At 51.7% G+C, this 16847-nt stretch overlaps 2 protein-coding genes across 4 annotated transcripts in view; one reads left to right on the top strand and one right to left on the bottom strand.

Annotated features, from left to right (window-relative positions):
• The window catches only part of LOC122543886 (pyruvate carboxylase, mitochondrial-like), a 931966-nt gene that overhangs the window by 493908 nt on the left and 421211 nt on the right, over positions 1 to 16847 (bottom strand). The gene's annotated exons all lie outside the window — the stretch shown is intronic.
• Positions 1 to 16847, top strand: part of lrfn4a (leucine rich repeat and fibronectin type III domain containing 4a) — a 30626-nt gene that overhangs the window by 11912 nt on the left and 1867 nt on the right. Inside the window, exon 2 of the mRNA XM_043682744.2 lies at positions 964 to 2407. Coding sequence (XP_043538679.2) covers positions 984 to 2407 — 1424 coding nt within the window. The 5' untranslated portion in view covers positions 964 to 983. The remainder of the gene's footprint in view (positions 1 to 963; positions 2408 to 16847) is intronic.

Raw genomic sequence — 16847 nt, forward strand, 5'->3', positions numbered from 1 at the left:
GTCACTCTCTACTCTGACACGGACGTGAAGAGATTTCAGATGAGTCGGAACATTGGTTAGATTAATCTTTTTTTTCAGAAAAGTGCTCTCAGGCTTCTGACACATCACGGGATGAGCTGACAAGGCCAGCACCAAATATTCACCCTGAAGAAAGAGGTGGCAAGCCACTTAATTGGCAATGAGCAACTTGCAAGGACGAAGTTAAGAATCAGCCCTCATTGATCGAGACCATAGAATCCCTATAGTGTGGAAACAGGCCCTTCGGCCCAACAAATCCACACTGACCCATTCCCCTGTAACTAATGCACCTAACCTGCACATCCCTGAACACTGCGGGCTACTTAGCACGGCCAATCCACCCTAACCTGCACATCTTTGGATTGTGGGAGGAAACTGGAGCACCTGGAGGAAACCCCACGCAGACACGGGGAGTGTGTGCAGACCCCACACAGACAGTCGCCCGATCGAACCCGAGTCCCTGGCGCTGTGAGGCAGCAGCGCTAACCACTAAGCCACCCTTGGAGTCACATGCAGGTCAGGCGAATCAAAGACAACAGAAATCTTTCCTGAAAGGGCCTGAGTGGTCAAGAAGCATTTTCATTGTACTGTCACGTCCACCATGACTCGTTCCGAGATATCCATTCCTGGTTTAGCGGGGGAAGCAAGGGTTGGGGGAAAAGGCAGGAAAATGGACTTAAGGATGATCACGGAATCAAGTGTTTGGGGGTGAAATGGCAGGAAAATGGATTTTAGGCTGCTGGGGGAGTAAAATGCAGGAAGATAGATATGAAGACAATCAAGGATTGGGGGTAAACGCTAGAAAATGGACCTTGAGATGATCAGATCAGTCAGGATGTCATTGAGTAGTGGAGCTGACTGGATGGGCTGAATGGCCTCATTCTGGCCCTGGGTCTGATGGATGGGTTGTGCACCGAGCTAATCCCGTGCGGTTCTTGCCCGCAGGTCTCCCTGACGGATCAACGATGCAGAGGCTCCTCCTGGGCTGCCTGCTGGTCGGGGCCTTGACAGCACAGGCTGAGGCTTGCCCCTTTCACTGCGTGTGTCAGAACCTGTCGGAGTCACTCAGCACTCTGTGCGCCAACAAGGGGCTGCTCTTCGTGCCGGGGAACATCGACCGGCGCACGGTGGAGCTGCGGCTGGCCGACAACTTCATCCGGGCGGTGGGGCAGCAGGACTTTGTCAACATGTCCGGCCTGGTGGACCTCACCCTGTCCCGCAACACCATCAGCTCCATCCAGGCCTTTGCCTTCGCAGACTTGGAGAGCCTGCGCTCGCTGCACCTGGACGGCAACCGGCTCACCGCGCTGCGGGACCACAACCTGAGCGGCTTGGTCAACCTGCAGCACCTCATCGTCAACAACAACCAGCTGGTCACCATCGGCGCCGCCGCCTTCGACGACTTCCTGTTCACCCTGGAGGACCTGGACCTGTCCTTCAACAACCTGCAGCGGGTGCCCTGGCGGGCGGTCCGCGCCATGGTCAACCTGCACACCCTCAACCTGGACCACAACCTCATTGAGCACGTGGTGGCGGGCACCTTCGGCGAGCTGGGCAAGCTGGCGCGGCTCGACATGACGTCCAACCGGCTGCGGACGCTGCCGCCAGACCCGCTCTTCGCCCGCTCCCAGGCCGGCGCCGCGCCCCTCGGGCCTTCCCCGTTCTCGCCCGTGGCCCTCAGTTTTGGCGGTAACCCCTTGCACTGCAACTGCGAGCTGCTCTGGCTGCGGCGCCTGGCGCGTCAGAACGACCTGGAGACATGCGCAGCCCCGCCCCTCCTGGCCGGCCGCTACTTCTGGTCGGTGCCAGAGGAGGAGTTTGTCTGTGAGCCGCCGCTCATCACCCGCCACACCCACCGGGTCTGGGTGCTCGAGGGTCAGCGGGCCACCCTGAAGTGCCGTGCGGTGGGCGACCCGGAGCCCGCCATCCACTGGGTGTCGCCGGGCGACAAGATCGTCGTCAACTCGTCCCGGGTGACCTCCTACCGCAACGGCACCCTGGACATCCTGGTCACCACCGCGGCCGACGACGGCACCTACGCCTGCTTCGCCACCAACGCCGCCGGCGAGTCCAGCGCCCTGGCCGACCTCAAGATCATCCCCCTGCCCCACGGCGGCAACGGCTCGGCCCGGGCTCCCCACCGCCGGCCCGGCTCCTCGGACATCACCACCTCCAACAGGCCGCCCCGGCGACGCCCAGACGAGCAGCAGGGGGAGGGCGAGGAGGAGGGGGAGGTGCAGGAGGGCCAGGCGGACGAGGAGATCGTTGCCGTGCTGGACGTGACCGACACAGGCGCTCTGGTGCGTTGGCCAAGCGCCGCCTCTCCGCGCCGGGTGTGGATGTACCAGATCCAGTACAACTCCTCGGTGGACGAGACGCTGGTGTACAGGTAGGTCACAGAGGCTTGCCGTTTTAGAGATGGTTTGTACCTCGGGTTGAGGTTCAGGTTGAGGGCTCGCTCGCTGAGCTGGTGGGTTTGTTCTCAGACGTTTCGTCACTGTGCTCGGTGACATCACCAGTGAGCCTCCGGTGAAGCGCTGGGGTTCGGTCTCACTTTCTATTTACAGGTATCCCCCGCTCACTTTACGCCACTTGGCTTTTAAGAATGACCTACATTAGTACCTGTATTCACTAACTGAAAGAAATCTGTAGATGATTTTCGATTTTACAAAACATCCGTCCCATATAAATGAACAGTTCTTCGCTTTACGCTATTTCAGTTTGTGAAAGATTTCACAGGAACGCTCTACTTTCAGAGAGCGGGGGATACCTGGATGCGTCTTGGTCTGTTAAAGGGGGTGATATCATTTCCGGTTCTTTTCCTCAGAGGTTGGTAATTGGGCTCCAAATCAATGTGTTTGTTGATGGAGTTCCGGTTGGAATGCCAGGCCTCTAGGAATTCCCGTGCGTGTCTCTGTTTCGGCTGTCCCAGGGTGGGTGTGTTGTCCCAGTCGTCCTTCATCTGTGTGTAAGGATAGTGGTGATAGAGGGTCATGTCTTTTGGTGGCTAGTTGGTGTTTGTGTATCCTGGTGGCTAGCTTTCTGCCTGTCTGTCCGATGTAGTGTTTGTTACAGAGTAGGTTTGGTGTTGTCTGGCACAGCGCTATGAGACTCCTTCCTCCGTTCCGTCACCATCCGGCTCCCTTCCCTGTGTGGCACACGCCTTCACCATCCAAGACTGCTCGGAGTGAAATTTGCTCAGAGGACAGGCTCAGGGTTTGGGTGGTAAAGATGTTGTTGGGGGGGGGGGGGGGGGGTTGGTGGAGGGGTTCTGAATTCCTGGAACAATGGGACACGGTGGGGGACACAGGATGGGACTGGGCAGTTTCAGTCACAAAGAGAGATTGGATGAACCGGGAAAATAAATTAAACTCCAAAGAGCTGCAGAAGCTGGAAGCCAGGAACTGCTGGAGAAATTCAGCAGGTCGCGCAGCATCGGGTGGAGAGAGAAAGCAGAGTTAACACTTCGGATCCAGGCACTCTCCTTCAGAGCTGAGTTATTGGGATAAATTAGGCTCATGGTCCTTTGAGCAGAGGCTCAGGGAAGACTTTATTTTCTCTCGTAGGGTGATGGAAGGTGGTGGAATTTAAACGCATTAATTTTGCCTTTGACCATGAAACGTTGATTGTAAAGGAAGGAATATCTGATTCCTGTAGGGAAGGGTATCTGTCCTTACCCAGTCTGACCTACACATGATTCACAATTTTAAACATTTTTTCATGGGATGTGGGTGTCGTAGGCTGGGCCCAGCGTTTATTCTCTGCCCCTAGTTGCCCCGTGAGAAGGTGGTGGTGGGCTGCAAGTGGTGCAGTTTGACCCACAATGCCCTGAGGGAGGGGATTCCAGGATTTTGACCCAGCGACACTGAAGGAACGGCGACATATTTCCAAATCGGGATGGGGAGCAGCACAGAGGGGTGGTGTGCCCATATGTATCTGCTGCCCTTGTCCTTCCAGATGGACATGGTTGTGGGTTTGGAGGGCGCTGTCTGAGGAGCCTTGAGCTTTTGAAATTGCCCTCTCTGGCCAAGAGAGTGAACAGTTTTGTCATGAAGTCAGAGAGGAATAAGGCCTGGTTTCTGATCAGAAATGAACTAAACTGATAGAGTCATAGAGATGTACAGCACGGAAACAGACCCTTCGGTCCAACCCGTCCATGCCGACCAGATATCCCAATCCAATCTAGTCCCACCTGCCAGCACCCAGTCCATATCCCTCCAAACCCTTCCTTGGTCTCTTTTATAGAACATAGAACATAGAAAAGTACAGCACAGAACAGGCCCTTTGGCCCACGATGTTGTGCCAAGGTTTAATGCTAATGTAAAATATAGTAACTTAACCTACGCACCCCCCAACTCACTGCTATCCATGTGTATGTCCAACAGCCACTTAAATGTCCCCAATGACTCTGCTTCCACCACCACAGCTGGCAACGCATTCCATACCTTCACAACTCTCTGTGTAAAGAACCTATCTCTGATGTCTCCTTTATACCTTCCTCCTAATATCTTCAAACTATGACCCCTCGTCCCAGTCAATCCTGCCCTGGGGAAAAGTCTCTGGCTATTGACTCTATCTATTCCTCTCGTTACGTTGTACACCTCGATCAGGTCTCCTCTCTTCCTCCTTCTCTCCAGAGAGAAAAGTCCGAGCTTATTCAACCTTTCTTCGTAAGGCAAGCCCTCCAGTCCAGGCAGCATCCCGGTAAACCTTCTTTGCACCCTCTCCAAAGCCTCTGTATCTTTCCTATAGTAGGGTGACCAGAACTGGACACAATATTCCAAGTGTGGTCTCACCAGGGACTTGTAGAGCTGTAGCAAAACCTCGCGGCTCTTAAACTCGATCCCCCTGTTAATGAAAGCCAAAACACCATATGCTTTCTTTACAACCCTATCCACTTGGGTGGCAACTTTGAGGGATCTATGTACTTGAACACCAAGATCCCTCTGTTCCTCCACACTGTCAAGAATCCTGTCTTTAATCCTACATTCAGCATTCAAGTTCGACCTTCCAAAATGCATCACTTTGCATTTATCCAGGTTGAACTCCATCTGCCATTTCTCAGCCCAGCTCTGCACCCTGTCTGGGTCGCGCTGCAGCCTGCAGTAGCCCTCGATACTATCAATGGCACCTCCAACCTTTGTGTTATTGGCAAATTTACTAACCCACCCCTCAACCTCCTCATCCAATCATTTATAAAAACTACAATGAGCAGAGGCCCAAGAACAGAGCCCTGCGGGACCCCACCTCCAGGCAGAATACTTTCTATCGACAATCACTCTCTGCCTTCTGTCAGCCAACCAATTCTGAATCCAGACTGCCAAATCTCCCTGTATCCCATACTTCCTGACTTTCTGAATGAGTCTACCATGGGGAATCTTATCAAATATAATCAGCCCAATCAGCTCTCCACAGAAAATGTCAGAAAGGGGCAGTGGACAGAGCGGGAAATTGGCAGAAAGACATTTAGCTCGTGTGAAGAGCCAGTGCAAGCTACAATGGGCTGAACAGTCTCCTCCTGTGCTATACCCCTTTGACTCTGCAATCAGTTAATTGATGAGTTGCTGTAGCGCACACTGTAGCAGAGGGAGTGCACCCTGTGGTACAGGGAGTGAAGAAACTGTTGCAGGTTGCTTTGTCCTGGATGGTGTGGAGCTACCCCCATTCTGGGCGAGCAGGGCGCATTCCCTCACACTCCTGACTTACGCCTTGTTGACGATGAACAGAGTTTGCGAACTCAGAACATGAGTTACTTGCTGCAGTATTGCTAAACTCTGAGCTGCGCTCGTAACTAATGGGTTTATGCGCCAGGTCCAGGTCAGGTTCTGGTCAATTGCATAACCAGGACGTGGATCGTGAGTGGATTCAGCAACAGTCTTTGATCTTTCAATTGCCAAATCGAATGTCCACTTTTGCACAAACTCAGCTGCCAATGGGAGGGGGTAATTACAGCATATCGAGTTTACAATGTTAACGTCAGGCTTACTTCTGGCCAGTTCAGTGCACACGATATCCACCAGTTCTCCCTGTCCTCTTCCTCTTTCATCCCAACAGTGACTTCCTGATAGGCCCATTCCTCAGAGACAGGGGAGTGAACTGCTGCTGTGCCATGACATCAGCAGACACCCCCCCCCGCCCCGGGCGATTCTGCCAATCAGACAGCCTTATAACCGTGGGTGTTTCTGTTTCGAAGGCTTTACAGGGAGGGAAAATCACTTCCCATAGAGTCATACAGCATGGAAACAGACCCTTCAGTCCAACCCGTCCACACCGACCAAACTAAACTAGCCCCACCTTGGCCCATTGCCCCTCCAAACCTCTCCTATTCATGTAATTAACCAAATGCCTTTTAAATGTTGTAACTGTTGTAAATATCCACCACTTTCTCTGGCAGTTCATTCCACACACAAACCATCGTCTGTGTAAAAACATTGCCCCTCATGTCCTTTTTAAATCTTTCTCCTCTCATCTTAATTGTGCCTCCTAAGTTTAAACTCACCCACCCTCATCAGTTTATAACATGATATACGCATACCCCTAGAAGAGGCCTCACTAATGTCGTGTACAACGTCAATGTGATGTCCCGACTCATGGTGACACAGTGGTTAGCACTGCTGCCTCACAGCGCCAGAGACCCAGGTTCAATTCCCGCCTCAGGCAACTGACTGTGTGGAGTTTGCACGTTCTCCCCGTGTCTGCATGGGTTTCCTCCGGGTGCTCCGGTTTCCTCCCATAGTCCAAAGATGTGCAGGTTCGGTGAATTGGCCATGCTCAATTGCCCGTAGTGTTAGGTGAAGGGGTAAATGTAGGGGAATGGGTCTGGGTGGGTTGCTCTTCGGAGGGTCGGTGTGGACTTGTTGGGCCGAAGGGCCTGTTTCCACGCTGTAGGGAATCTAATCTAATCTACTCAAATGGAGCAATGAAGGCAAACATGCTAGACGCCTTCCTAACCACCCTGTTGATTTGTGACACAAATTTCAAAGAATTATGTCCCTGAACCCTTAGGTATCTCTGTTCTACAACACTACCCAGTGTACAATTACACTGTCAGTAATTGTACAAGTCCTGCCCTTGCTTGAATTACCAAAACGCAATTACTTTTCCCTTTCTCTCAGCCCATTTCAAATCTGCGTGGCCGAGGTTAATGTTTTGGCCTTAACCGCTTTCTGTGACAGACAATTCTCATCACTCTCTGGGTGAAGATGTTTCTCTTCATCTCAGTTCTTCGCCCTGGGCGGGCACAGTGGCTCAGTGGTCGGCGCCAGGGACCTGCATTCGATTCTACCCTCCAGCAACTGCCTGCGTGGAGTTTGCACGTTCACCCCGTGTCTGCGTGGGTCTCCTCTCACAGTCCAACGATGCGCAGGTTAGGGTGGACTGGCCGTGGGAAATACAGGGTTACAGGAAGAAGGCAGTGTAAGGGGGGTGGGTGTTCGTGGGCTGCTCTCCAGAGGGTCACAGGGCGGACACGATGGGCCGAATAGCCTGCTTCCACACTGTAGGGATTCTATGTAACTTACCCCGTAATCCTTAGAACGTGACCCTCTGGCTCTGGACTTCCCCAGTATTCGGGACCATCCTTCATGCGTTGATCCTGATAGGATTTTACAGGTTTGTTTTAATGAGACTGCCCCCCCTCATCCTTCTGAACACCTCCGTGAATATAATCCTAACTGATCTGGTCTCTCTTCATAGTCTGGAATCAACCTTCGCTGCACTCCCTCCATGGCCAGGTCATCCCTCCTCAGATAAACAGACTAAGCAGGCCTCAAATACAAAAGCACCGCCCGACTCACTCTCAGGCGTGCTCCTGTGACACAGAAAGCCCGGTGCCCGAGCTCCATTTGAGGGCTGTGTGTGTGACCGGGTCAAAATGGCTCCCAGAGCTCAGCCGGCCTTGAGGCTCTCAACTGACTTTTCTCTGCTGCTGTTCTCTACATGGAACACAATCGCCATGGTAACAAGCACAACAGCCAAAACGGTCCCGTCTTCCTGAAGGTTTGCCAGCCTCCCCAACCCCCTTCTCTCGCAGCAGTCGCTTCCAGAAGTAAACAAAAACCATCCATCGCTCCGTTTCTTGGAAGGGCTCCCTGCCCCCCGCCCCACTCAGGCCTTCGCTGTCCCGTTAATGATGCAATGCTGCCTTGGAGAGGCCAGTCTGCAGCAGACCAGGAGTGGGGAGGAAGAGGGGATAGAGCACGTCTCCTTCCTCAGAGACGTTTCTGTCACCCTTTCCACCCTCCCAAGGCAATTGGCCGTCAATGACGCACTCTCAATGCCGGTTCCCAGGGAATGGAGCAGCCATCTTGTCCACAACAAGCTGCTGTAACCAGTGGCAACGAGACAAGGGCAAGCTAGTTTGTTTCAGTGATGTTGGTTCAGGTATAATTCCCGGCTGGAATTGAAGGTTGAGTAAACTATGGCCTAACCTTGATTATCTAGTAGGGTCTGGTGGGGGCTGCCTGAGATCCAATGGAACTTGAGATGTTAATCAAGGGTTAAATGGGTAGAAATTGGGTGTGGATGGGGTAAGGGTCATCAGGGTGCTTGAAGCTTGTGGTGTGCAAATTGGAATAAAATTCTGACTGCAAAAGTGCTCATCTTGATGCTGCCTGAACAACCAATAACCTTTGGCACCAATCCCCGAGAAATTAATAGATTTTAAGGTGACCTGACTGAAGCAGGTAAAACGTAAACGGGACTCGACAGGACAGAGGCCAGAAAGCTTTGGTTCAAACTTCCAGCACCGAAGATCATGAGGGAGACCATCAGATGTAGGTTCAGAATTAGGCCATTCGTCCCATCAAGTCTGCTCCGTCATTCGATCATGGCTGATGTGGTTTGCAACAGCCTTCTCCCCATAACCCTTGATCCTCTTACCAATCAAGAACCTACCAATCTCTGTCCCAAAGACACCCAATGACTTGACCTCCGAGGCCTTCTGCGGCAAGGCGTTCCTCAGGTTAACCACCCTCTGGCTGAAGACACTTCTCCTCACCTCAGTTCTAACGAGTTGTTGCTTCCCTCTGAGACTGTGCCCTTGGGTCTGAGTCCCTCCCCCTGGTGGAAACATCTTCTCCACGTCCACTCTCTCCAGGCCTCTCAGTATTCTGTAAGTTTGACTCAGACCCCACCCCGTCCTTCTAAACTCCATCGAGAACAGGCCCAGAGTCCTCAACCACCCCTCATATGACAAGCCCTTCGTCCCCTGGGATCGTTCTTGTAAACTGCCTCTGGCCCCCTCCCTCACGGTCCCAAAACTGCTCAGGACATTCCAAATGCGGTCTGAGCAGAGCCTTATACAGAGTCAGTAGTACATCTCAGTTCTCGTCTTCTAGCCCTCTTGAAATGAATGCTAACACTGCATTTGCCTTCCTAACTGCCAGCTGAACTTGCACGTGAAGAGAATCCTGAACTAAGATGCCCAAGTCCCTTTGCACCTCTATTCTTCCAATCAAAATGTATAACGTCACAAACAGAGGACTACTTTACGGCCACTGGAGAAGCAGACTGGATTCTGAGCTCCAGCCTCAAAGGGGATGAGCGGTACCTGCTGTATTGTTTAAGGAAACACAACCCCTCTTCCTTTCAGATCCTTTAAAAACTGAATACAAATTCTCGAAAGTGGGGTTTGAACTGGGAAATCTCCAGATTATTATCTTAAACCTCTGGATTACTGACCCGGCAGCGAAAAAGCAATGCTCATCTCGCCTGATGAAGCCATCCAGGTGATAAGATAAACAACACCGTTATCCTTTTAAAAGACAACCGGATTATCGTTGAAACACACTACAAACTTGCAGCGCTATTTTGGATGCTGCTCTCCAAGACCTCTGGCCCGTATGGTAATAAAGATTTAAACCTTTCTCTTTGTATTTCCCCACCTCTGGAGCTGAAGGGTGAAATTCCATGTACTTAGAAATGCCTGCTAATTCTGAGCAGTCAGCCAAGTCCAAGTCATTACTACTGGCACCAGCATCTGTTTGGTCTAGCCAGCTGACATCTTTTTACTGTTCAGAGGTTTTCAGTTTAATCAGCTCACTCTCCAACTGGGTGCTGGGACGTGAAAAATCACTCATCAAAACAAACGCCATTTGTCGGAAGTTGGAGTGGCCTTCAAGAGGAATAGTTCAGGGGTTCATTGTGACAGGCTTATTGTCACCCTGCCCTTTCAGTAAAGGTGAAGAGTGGGGGCATTAGTGGGGATATTCCAGGGGTCTTACTGTGGGTATGTGACTGGGGAAATTATTGAGGGTGGGGAGGGGTAATTTCTAAGAGTCACTGCTGTGTGAACTTCTAGAGGGGTGTGTCTTGATATACACTTTCTGAGGAGAGTTTCTGAGGAGAGTTTCTGCAGGGTGTTTCTGGGATTTACATCTGGGGCAATTTCTAGAGAATATTTCTGGCAGTAGAGTGAAGAGTGGCTGAAGAGTGGCTCTTGGGGTATTTCTGGAAGATATTTCCAAGGGCACTGCTGGGGTGTTTCTGAGGGCATCTACGAGGGCATTTTTGGAACATAACTACGGGTATTTTCAGAGGTATCTCTGGGGCTAGTTCTGGAGAGTATCTTTCAGGGTATTTCAAGAGGGTATTTCTGGAGGACATTTCTGAGGGTATTTTAGGTGAGCGTGGGTAAGTGACATTGAAATGCCCATCAGCCATGATTGAATGGTGGAGTGGACTCGATGGGCCGAATGGCCTTACTTCTTATTTCTTATGGTATCGCTGGAGGGTATTTCTGAGGAAATTTCTGCAGGGTACTTCTTGAGATATCGTTGGACAGGCATATCTGGAGCAGGATACCTCTGGAGGGTACCTCTGAACGTTTTTGACGGTGGTGGTGGGAATTGTTTCGGACAGTATTACTGAGGCGCATTTCCCGAGGGAGCGGGGTGAAGTTAATGTGTGTGTGAGGGTATTATTCAGTCGGTGGACCTATGTGACCCAAAATGAAGAGAGCTCTGAGGGTGAGACTCCTTTTAATAACTGCCTGTTCTAAAGTGTCCCTCACCGACCTGATGGTGACCTCTGATGTGGTCATGTTATCGGGTGAAGGAGTTTGCGCTGGGGTTCAGACTGGTTGAGTGGTTCACCGCTTTCTGGGATCAAAGCACCGCTTTTTAAAATTCTTTCACAGTATGTCCACCAAGGTGGCTATGCCCAAAACATCTCCTGCCCGTCCCTCGTTTCCAAACGGCTAATGTGGTTTCAATCAGGATGACGAGAAGCTGACAGGAACTTGCAGCAGGGTGGTGTTCCCATGTATCTGCTGCCCTTGTCCTTCGAGATGGTCATGGGTCTGGAAGGTGCTGCCCAAGGAGCCTTGGTGAACTCCTGCAGTGCCTCGTCTAGATGGTACGCCCTGCTGCGACTGAGCGTCGGTGGCGGAGGGAGTGGATGTCTGTGTGCGCGGTGCCAATCAAACAGGGGCTGCTTTGTCCTGGATGGTGTTGAGCTTCTTAAGTGTTGTTGGAGCAAGTGGGGAGTACTCCATCACAGGAGAAAGTGAGGGCTGCAGATGCTGGAAATGTGTTGCTGGAAAAGCGCAGCAGGTCAGGCAGCATCCAGGGAACAGGAGAATCGACGTTTCGGGCATAAGCCCTTCCTGAAGAAGGGCTTATGCCCGAAACGTCGATTCTCCTGTTCCCTGGATGCTGCCTGACCTGCTGCGCTTTTCCAGCAACACATTTCCAGTACTCCATCACACTCCTGACTTGTGCCTTGTAGATGGTGGGACAGACTTTGTGGAATCAGGGATTCAGATGTGCCAAGAACAACAAGGATGTCTGGCCACTGATAGTCAGACACCATTAGTTACTAATCTAGGATCTATACTTCTTTAGTGCTCTGATGGCCTAATTGTATATATCGATCAGTCTGTAAAATGTCAATATTTGACATCAAGCACACATATTCTGTTTAAGGCTTCCCCTGTAAATGAGATCCACTTTTAAAAAAGAAAATGCTTGTTGTTAACAGACTGACTGTCTGATTGAATGGAGGATGAGGGCTGTTTTTAACTGGTTCGTGGCTCATAAGCAAGACCAACATTTGGTGCCTGGCTCTCGTTGCCCTTTGAACTGCATCAGCCATTTCTGAGGGCGGTCAAGAGTCAACCATGTTGTGGTGGGTCTGGAAACACAAGTAGGCCCAGACCCTCAGGTTTCCTTTCCCTGGAAGACATTTGCGCACTGGACAGGCCTTTTACACCAATCATTACACAGATGCTAGATTTATAGCATCCGGATTTTCCTGGATTCAAATTTCACCACTTGCCACAGAGTCATAGTATTGGAGTCATCCAGCATGGAAACAGGCCCTTTGGTCCCACCAGTCCATGCTGAGCCTAATTCCAAACTAAACTAGTCCCACTAACCTGTGCTCGGCCCATATCCCACCAAACCATTCCTATTCGTGAACTTATCCAAATGTCTTTTAAAAGCTGTAACTGTCCCCACATCCACCACTTCCTCTGGCAGTTCATTCCACACACAAACCACTCTCTGTGTAAAAACGTTGCCTCCCACATGTCCTTTTAAATTCCTTCTCCTCTCACCTTAAAAACATGCTGCTTGGTTTGGAAATCTCCCACCCTCCGGGAAATTCACTTGTCATTCACCTTATCTATGCCCCTCATGATTTTAAATGGTTGGGAAGGGGGAGGAAGCCAGGGTGGGGGGAGTGTTGGCAGTGAACTGCTCATTTGAAGACGCCAGTGTAGACATGATGGGCCAAACGGCCTCAGTGCGTGCCGCAGCAATTCCGTCATTCTGCGCTTTGTCACACTCCGGGCCACAGCATGATCCCAGAAGCAGTGACTTACATAAAAGGCGAGTAAATGCGTTTCAGCGATCTTGGAAGGGTGGGTCAGGGCACAGGCCGCCTGATGTGAAGGATGCCAGAGGGAACCGAAATGGCAGTAAGACATCGCGTAGCTGGCAACCCCTTTCCCTTAAAATCACGCTGGGCCTAAACTCTCAACGTGGGCGGGTGAGCAACAAGCACGCGGTGCACACGCTCAGGCAAAACTGCCTTTCATAGTGTAGGCTTCGGCAAATGGGTTTCTGCTGAGCGGCTGGGAGCAAGGGCAACTCCTCGGGCCTACTCTGCAACCCAAGAAGATGGTGGGCGACCGTAAATGAGGCCTCCAGCCCACGCCTCACACCGTCCCCCCAGTCACAACGGCCTCCAGCCCACGCCTCACACCGTCCCCCCAGTCACAACGGCCTCCAGCCCACGCCCCCAACTCCCCTCTAGTCACAATGGCATTGCGCTCACTCCCCCCACCCTCTCCAGTTGTAACAGCCCCCTTTCCTTCCACCCGTCAATCCTTTGCTCCCTTGTCCCACTTGGCCTTCAGTAAATTCCATGATCTAGCCTCCAGCGCTTCCCCGGGGACGGTATTCCAGAGGCATACTGCCCGCTGACCGAAGATATTCGCCCTCATCCCGGTTTCAAAAGGGAGAGTCGTAATTCCTAAAACCCTGCCTGCCGTGAGGGAAAACGTCCTGTCAGTGCTGACCCTGCCGAGAACCCTTCAGGAGCAGACTGAGACAGAGAAGACCAACACCCACCCCTCTGAAGATCCAGCCCCACGCTTTCCTCAGAGGGCAAACCCCTTTGGTCCCGGGGTAGCAGGCGGGTGAGCCTCCTGAGACCTGTTTCCAAAGCAAGCGTATCCCTCCTTCAGTACGGAGAGCAACGACATTCCAGATCTGGTCTCACTGAGACCCCGGGGTCGACTAATTGATCGACTGCTCAGACCAATCAGCAACATCTTCATCACTGTTTCATGTCTCCACCCCCCTCACCCCTTAGATGGCACATGCTAAATGAGCTTGTGGTGCAGTGCCAATGTCCCTGCCTCTGAGCCAAGATGACTGGGTTCAAACCCCATGTACTCCATGCACAGCAACAGGCCTTTGGGTCCAACCCGTCTGTGCTCACTGGGGCATCCCTGTTGGCCCATATCCTTCTAAGCCATTCCCATCCAGAAGTCCTTTAAATGTTGTCATTGTACCAGCCTCCACCACTTCCCCGGCAGCTCGTTCCATACACGTACCACCCTCTGCGTGAAACAGTTGCTCCCTCAGGTCCGTTTTTAAGCCGTCCCCCCTCACGCTGACACCTTCACCGCCTGGTTCCGGACTCCTGGGGGAAAAGACCTTGGCTATTCCCCTGATCTCTGCCCCTTGTGATTATGTTGAACCTGGACTAGGTCATCCCTTCAGCCTCTTGACGTTCCAGGGGCACAAGTCCCTGCTTCTCCAGTCTCTCCTCAGCATTCAGACTCTCCAGTCTCGGCAACGTCCTGGTAAATGTTTCAGGCAACCCTTTCGAGTTTGCCAACATTGTTCCTGAGCGTCCTAACACGGCCGGACAGGTTGACTAGAAAACTGCAATGACAAACCGGTTGACTCCCCCCCCCCCCCCCCCCAGCTCTCCCTTCACATTGCTCAGCTCCCTCAACACTAAAGAATAACTGGAGGCCAGGCAGCCCCTAGAGTTGTTACTGCTCGCGATTCGCAGTACAACAACTTCATCGATCTCCATCGCTTCACTAATTCCCAGCAAACACTCATCAACGTGCGGCTTTGCAAGTTCATGCCTCACAGTGACGGAGGGATTTGCAAATTGGGCGTAAAATGTGCTTCCTGACTTTTTTGGATTTGGGCATCGCTGGCTGGGCCCAACATTGATTGCCTGTCCCTAACTGCCCTTTGAGAAGGTGGGCCCAGTATTGATTGCCTGTCCCTAACTGCCCCTTGAGAAGGTGGGCCCAGCATTGATTGTCTGTCCCTAACTGCCCCTTGAGAAGGTGGGCTCAGCATTGATTGTCTGTCCCTAACTGCCCCTTGAGAAGGTGGGCCCAGCATTGATTGCCTGTCCCTAACTACCCCTTGAGAAGGTGGGTCCAGCATTGATTGCCTGTCCCTAACTGCCCCTTGAGAAGGTGGGCCCAGCATTGATTGCCTGTCCCTAACTGCCCCTTGAGAAGGTGGACCCAGCATTGATTGCCTGTCCCTAACTGCCCCTTGAGAAGGTGGGCCCAGCATTGATTGCCTGTCCCTAGGGCCCAGCATTGATTGCCTGTCCCTAACTGCCCCTTGAGAAGGTGGGAGGGGGTGCCTATTTCTTGAAACTCTGTAGCCTCTTGAGCTGTGGGTTCACAGGCAGTGTTGTTAGGGAGGGAGTTCCAGGATTTTGTCCCAGCGACAGCAAAGGAACGGTATTATATTTCCAGGGAGAGGTCCTGGGTTTTGGAAGGGGCTGTCTGAGGAGTTTTGGTGCATCGCCTCAATGGGAAACTCTGAGCGTTAGTCGTGGGGGGAAAATTTCAGAGCTAATCTAGAGTTGTGTGTCATATTAAACTGAAAGAACCGTGGATGCTGGAAATCAGAAACAAGAATAGAAATTTCTGGAAAAACTCAGCAGGTTTGGCAGCATCTGTGAAGAGAAATCATCTACATTGGGGACATTTAAGTGACTCTTGGATAGGCACATGCAAGTTTGTACAATATAGGGTATGTAGATCAGTCTGATCTTAGAGTAGGATAAAAGGCCAGCACAACATCACAGAGGCTCAGTGGTTAGCACTGCTGCCTCACAGCACCAGGGTCCCAGGTTCGATTCCACCCTCGGGCGACTGTCTGTGTGGAGTTTGCACATTCTCCCCGTGTCTGCATGGGTTTCCTCCGGGTGCTCCGGTTTCCTCCCACAGTCCAAAGATGTGCAGGTTAGGTGAATTGGCCATGCTAAATTGCCCGTAATGTTAGGTGCATTGGTCAGAGGGAAATGGGTCTGGGAGGGTTACTCTTCGGAGGGTCGGTGTGGACTAGTTGGGCTGAAGGGCCTCTTTCCACACTGTAGGGAATCTAATTAACATTGAGGGCCGAAGGGACTGTACTGTTCGACCTTATGTTGAGAAAATATCTTATTTGATATGTACAGATGTAACATTACAATCTAATTCAGTTTTTGGAGCTGTTAACATCTATGGAGGCAAGACGTACAATTCTGGAAGTGAATTAGCTACAGAATCTGAGTTTTCTCCACAGATGCTGAGTTTTTCCAGCAATTTCTGCTTTTTGCTGCTGTGTATAATGTTCACTGCCATTGTTTCATAGAGCTATTTAGAGGGAGAGAGGTGACCGGTGGTGATTTAACTGGAGGGTCACCACACCTCAGGTGAGGGGCGAGGTTTAGAAAGAGCAATCTGCATAGTAACTTCAGCCAGTGCAGGAATTAAACCTGCTGTGCTGGCACCAGCTGTCCAACCAAATGAGCTAGCCAATTCCCTATTGGGCTGTAGCGAGGGTAGACAGGAAGGAATGTATCTCGTCAGTTGAGGGATCACAGACAGGGGCCATAGATTTAAGGTGAGAGGCTGGAGGTTCAGAGGGGATTTGAGAACAGGATGTCCTCACCCAGAAGGGTAGGTGAGGCAGGAAAACCCTCACATAACATTGAAGAAGCACTTGAAACACCACAGTATAGAAGTGTATGGGCCACGTGCTGGGAAATGGGATTACTGGCATGGAAGTGATGGGCCGAAGGGCTTCTTTCTATGCAGCCCTTAGGCCCTGACCTCAGCGTGTCCTGCCTTACCCTCCAGAATCCCGCTGTCCACCCTGACCCACATGTGGCACCCCCCATGTTGCCACCATCTTGAGTGTCCCATTCCCCGTTGCTTCCTGTCCGTCCTGTCTTCCCCCTACCGATGGAACCACCTCCGGCTGGCACCCCTACCTTACGCCTCTGCACACTTCTCCCCCCTCTGCCTTCCACTTGCCCAATGTTTCTTCCTCGACCTCCTCCTCCTCACTCAA

Source organism: Chiloscyllium plagiosum, unplaced genomic scaffold (assembly GCF_037043375.1).
Source record: "Chiloscyllium plagiosum isolate Xiang-an unplaced genomic scaffold, Cpla_swu_hap1 HiC_scaffold_46, whole genome shotgun sequence".
In the NCBI taxonomy this organism is placed as follows: Eukaryota; Metazoa; Chordata; class Chondrichthyes; order Orectolobiformes; family Hemiscylliidae; genus Chiloscyllium; species Chiloscyllium plagiosum.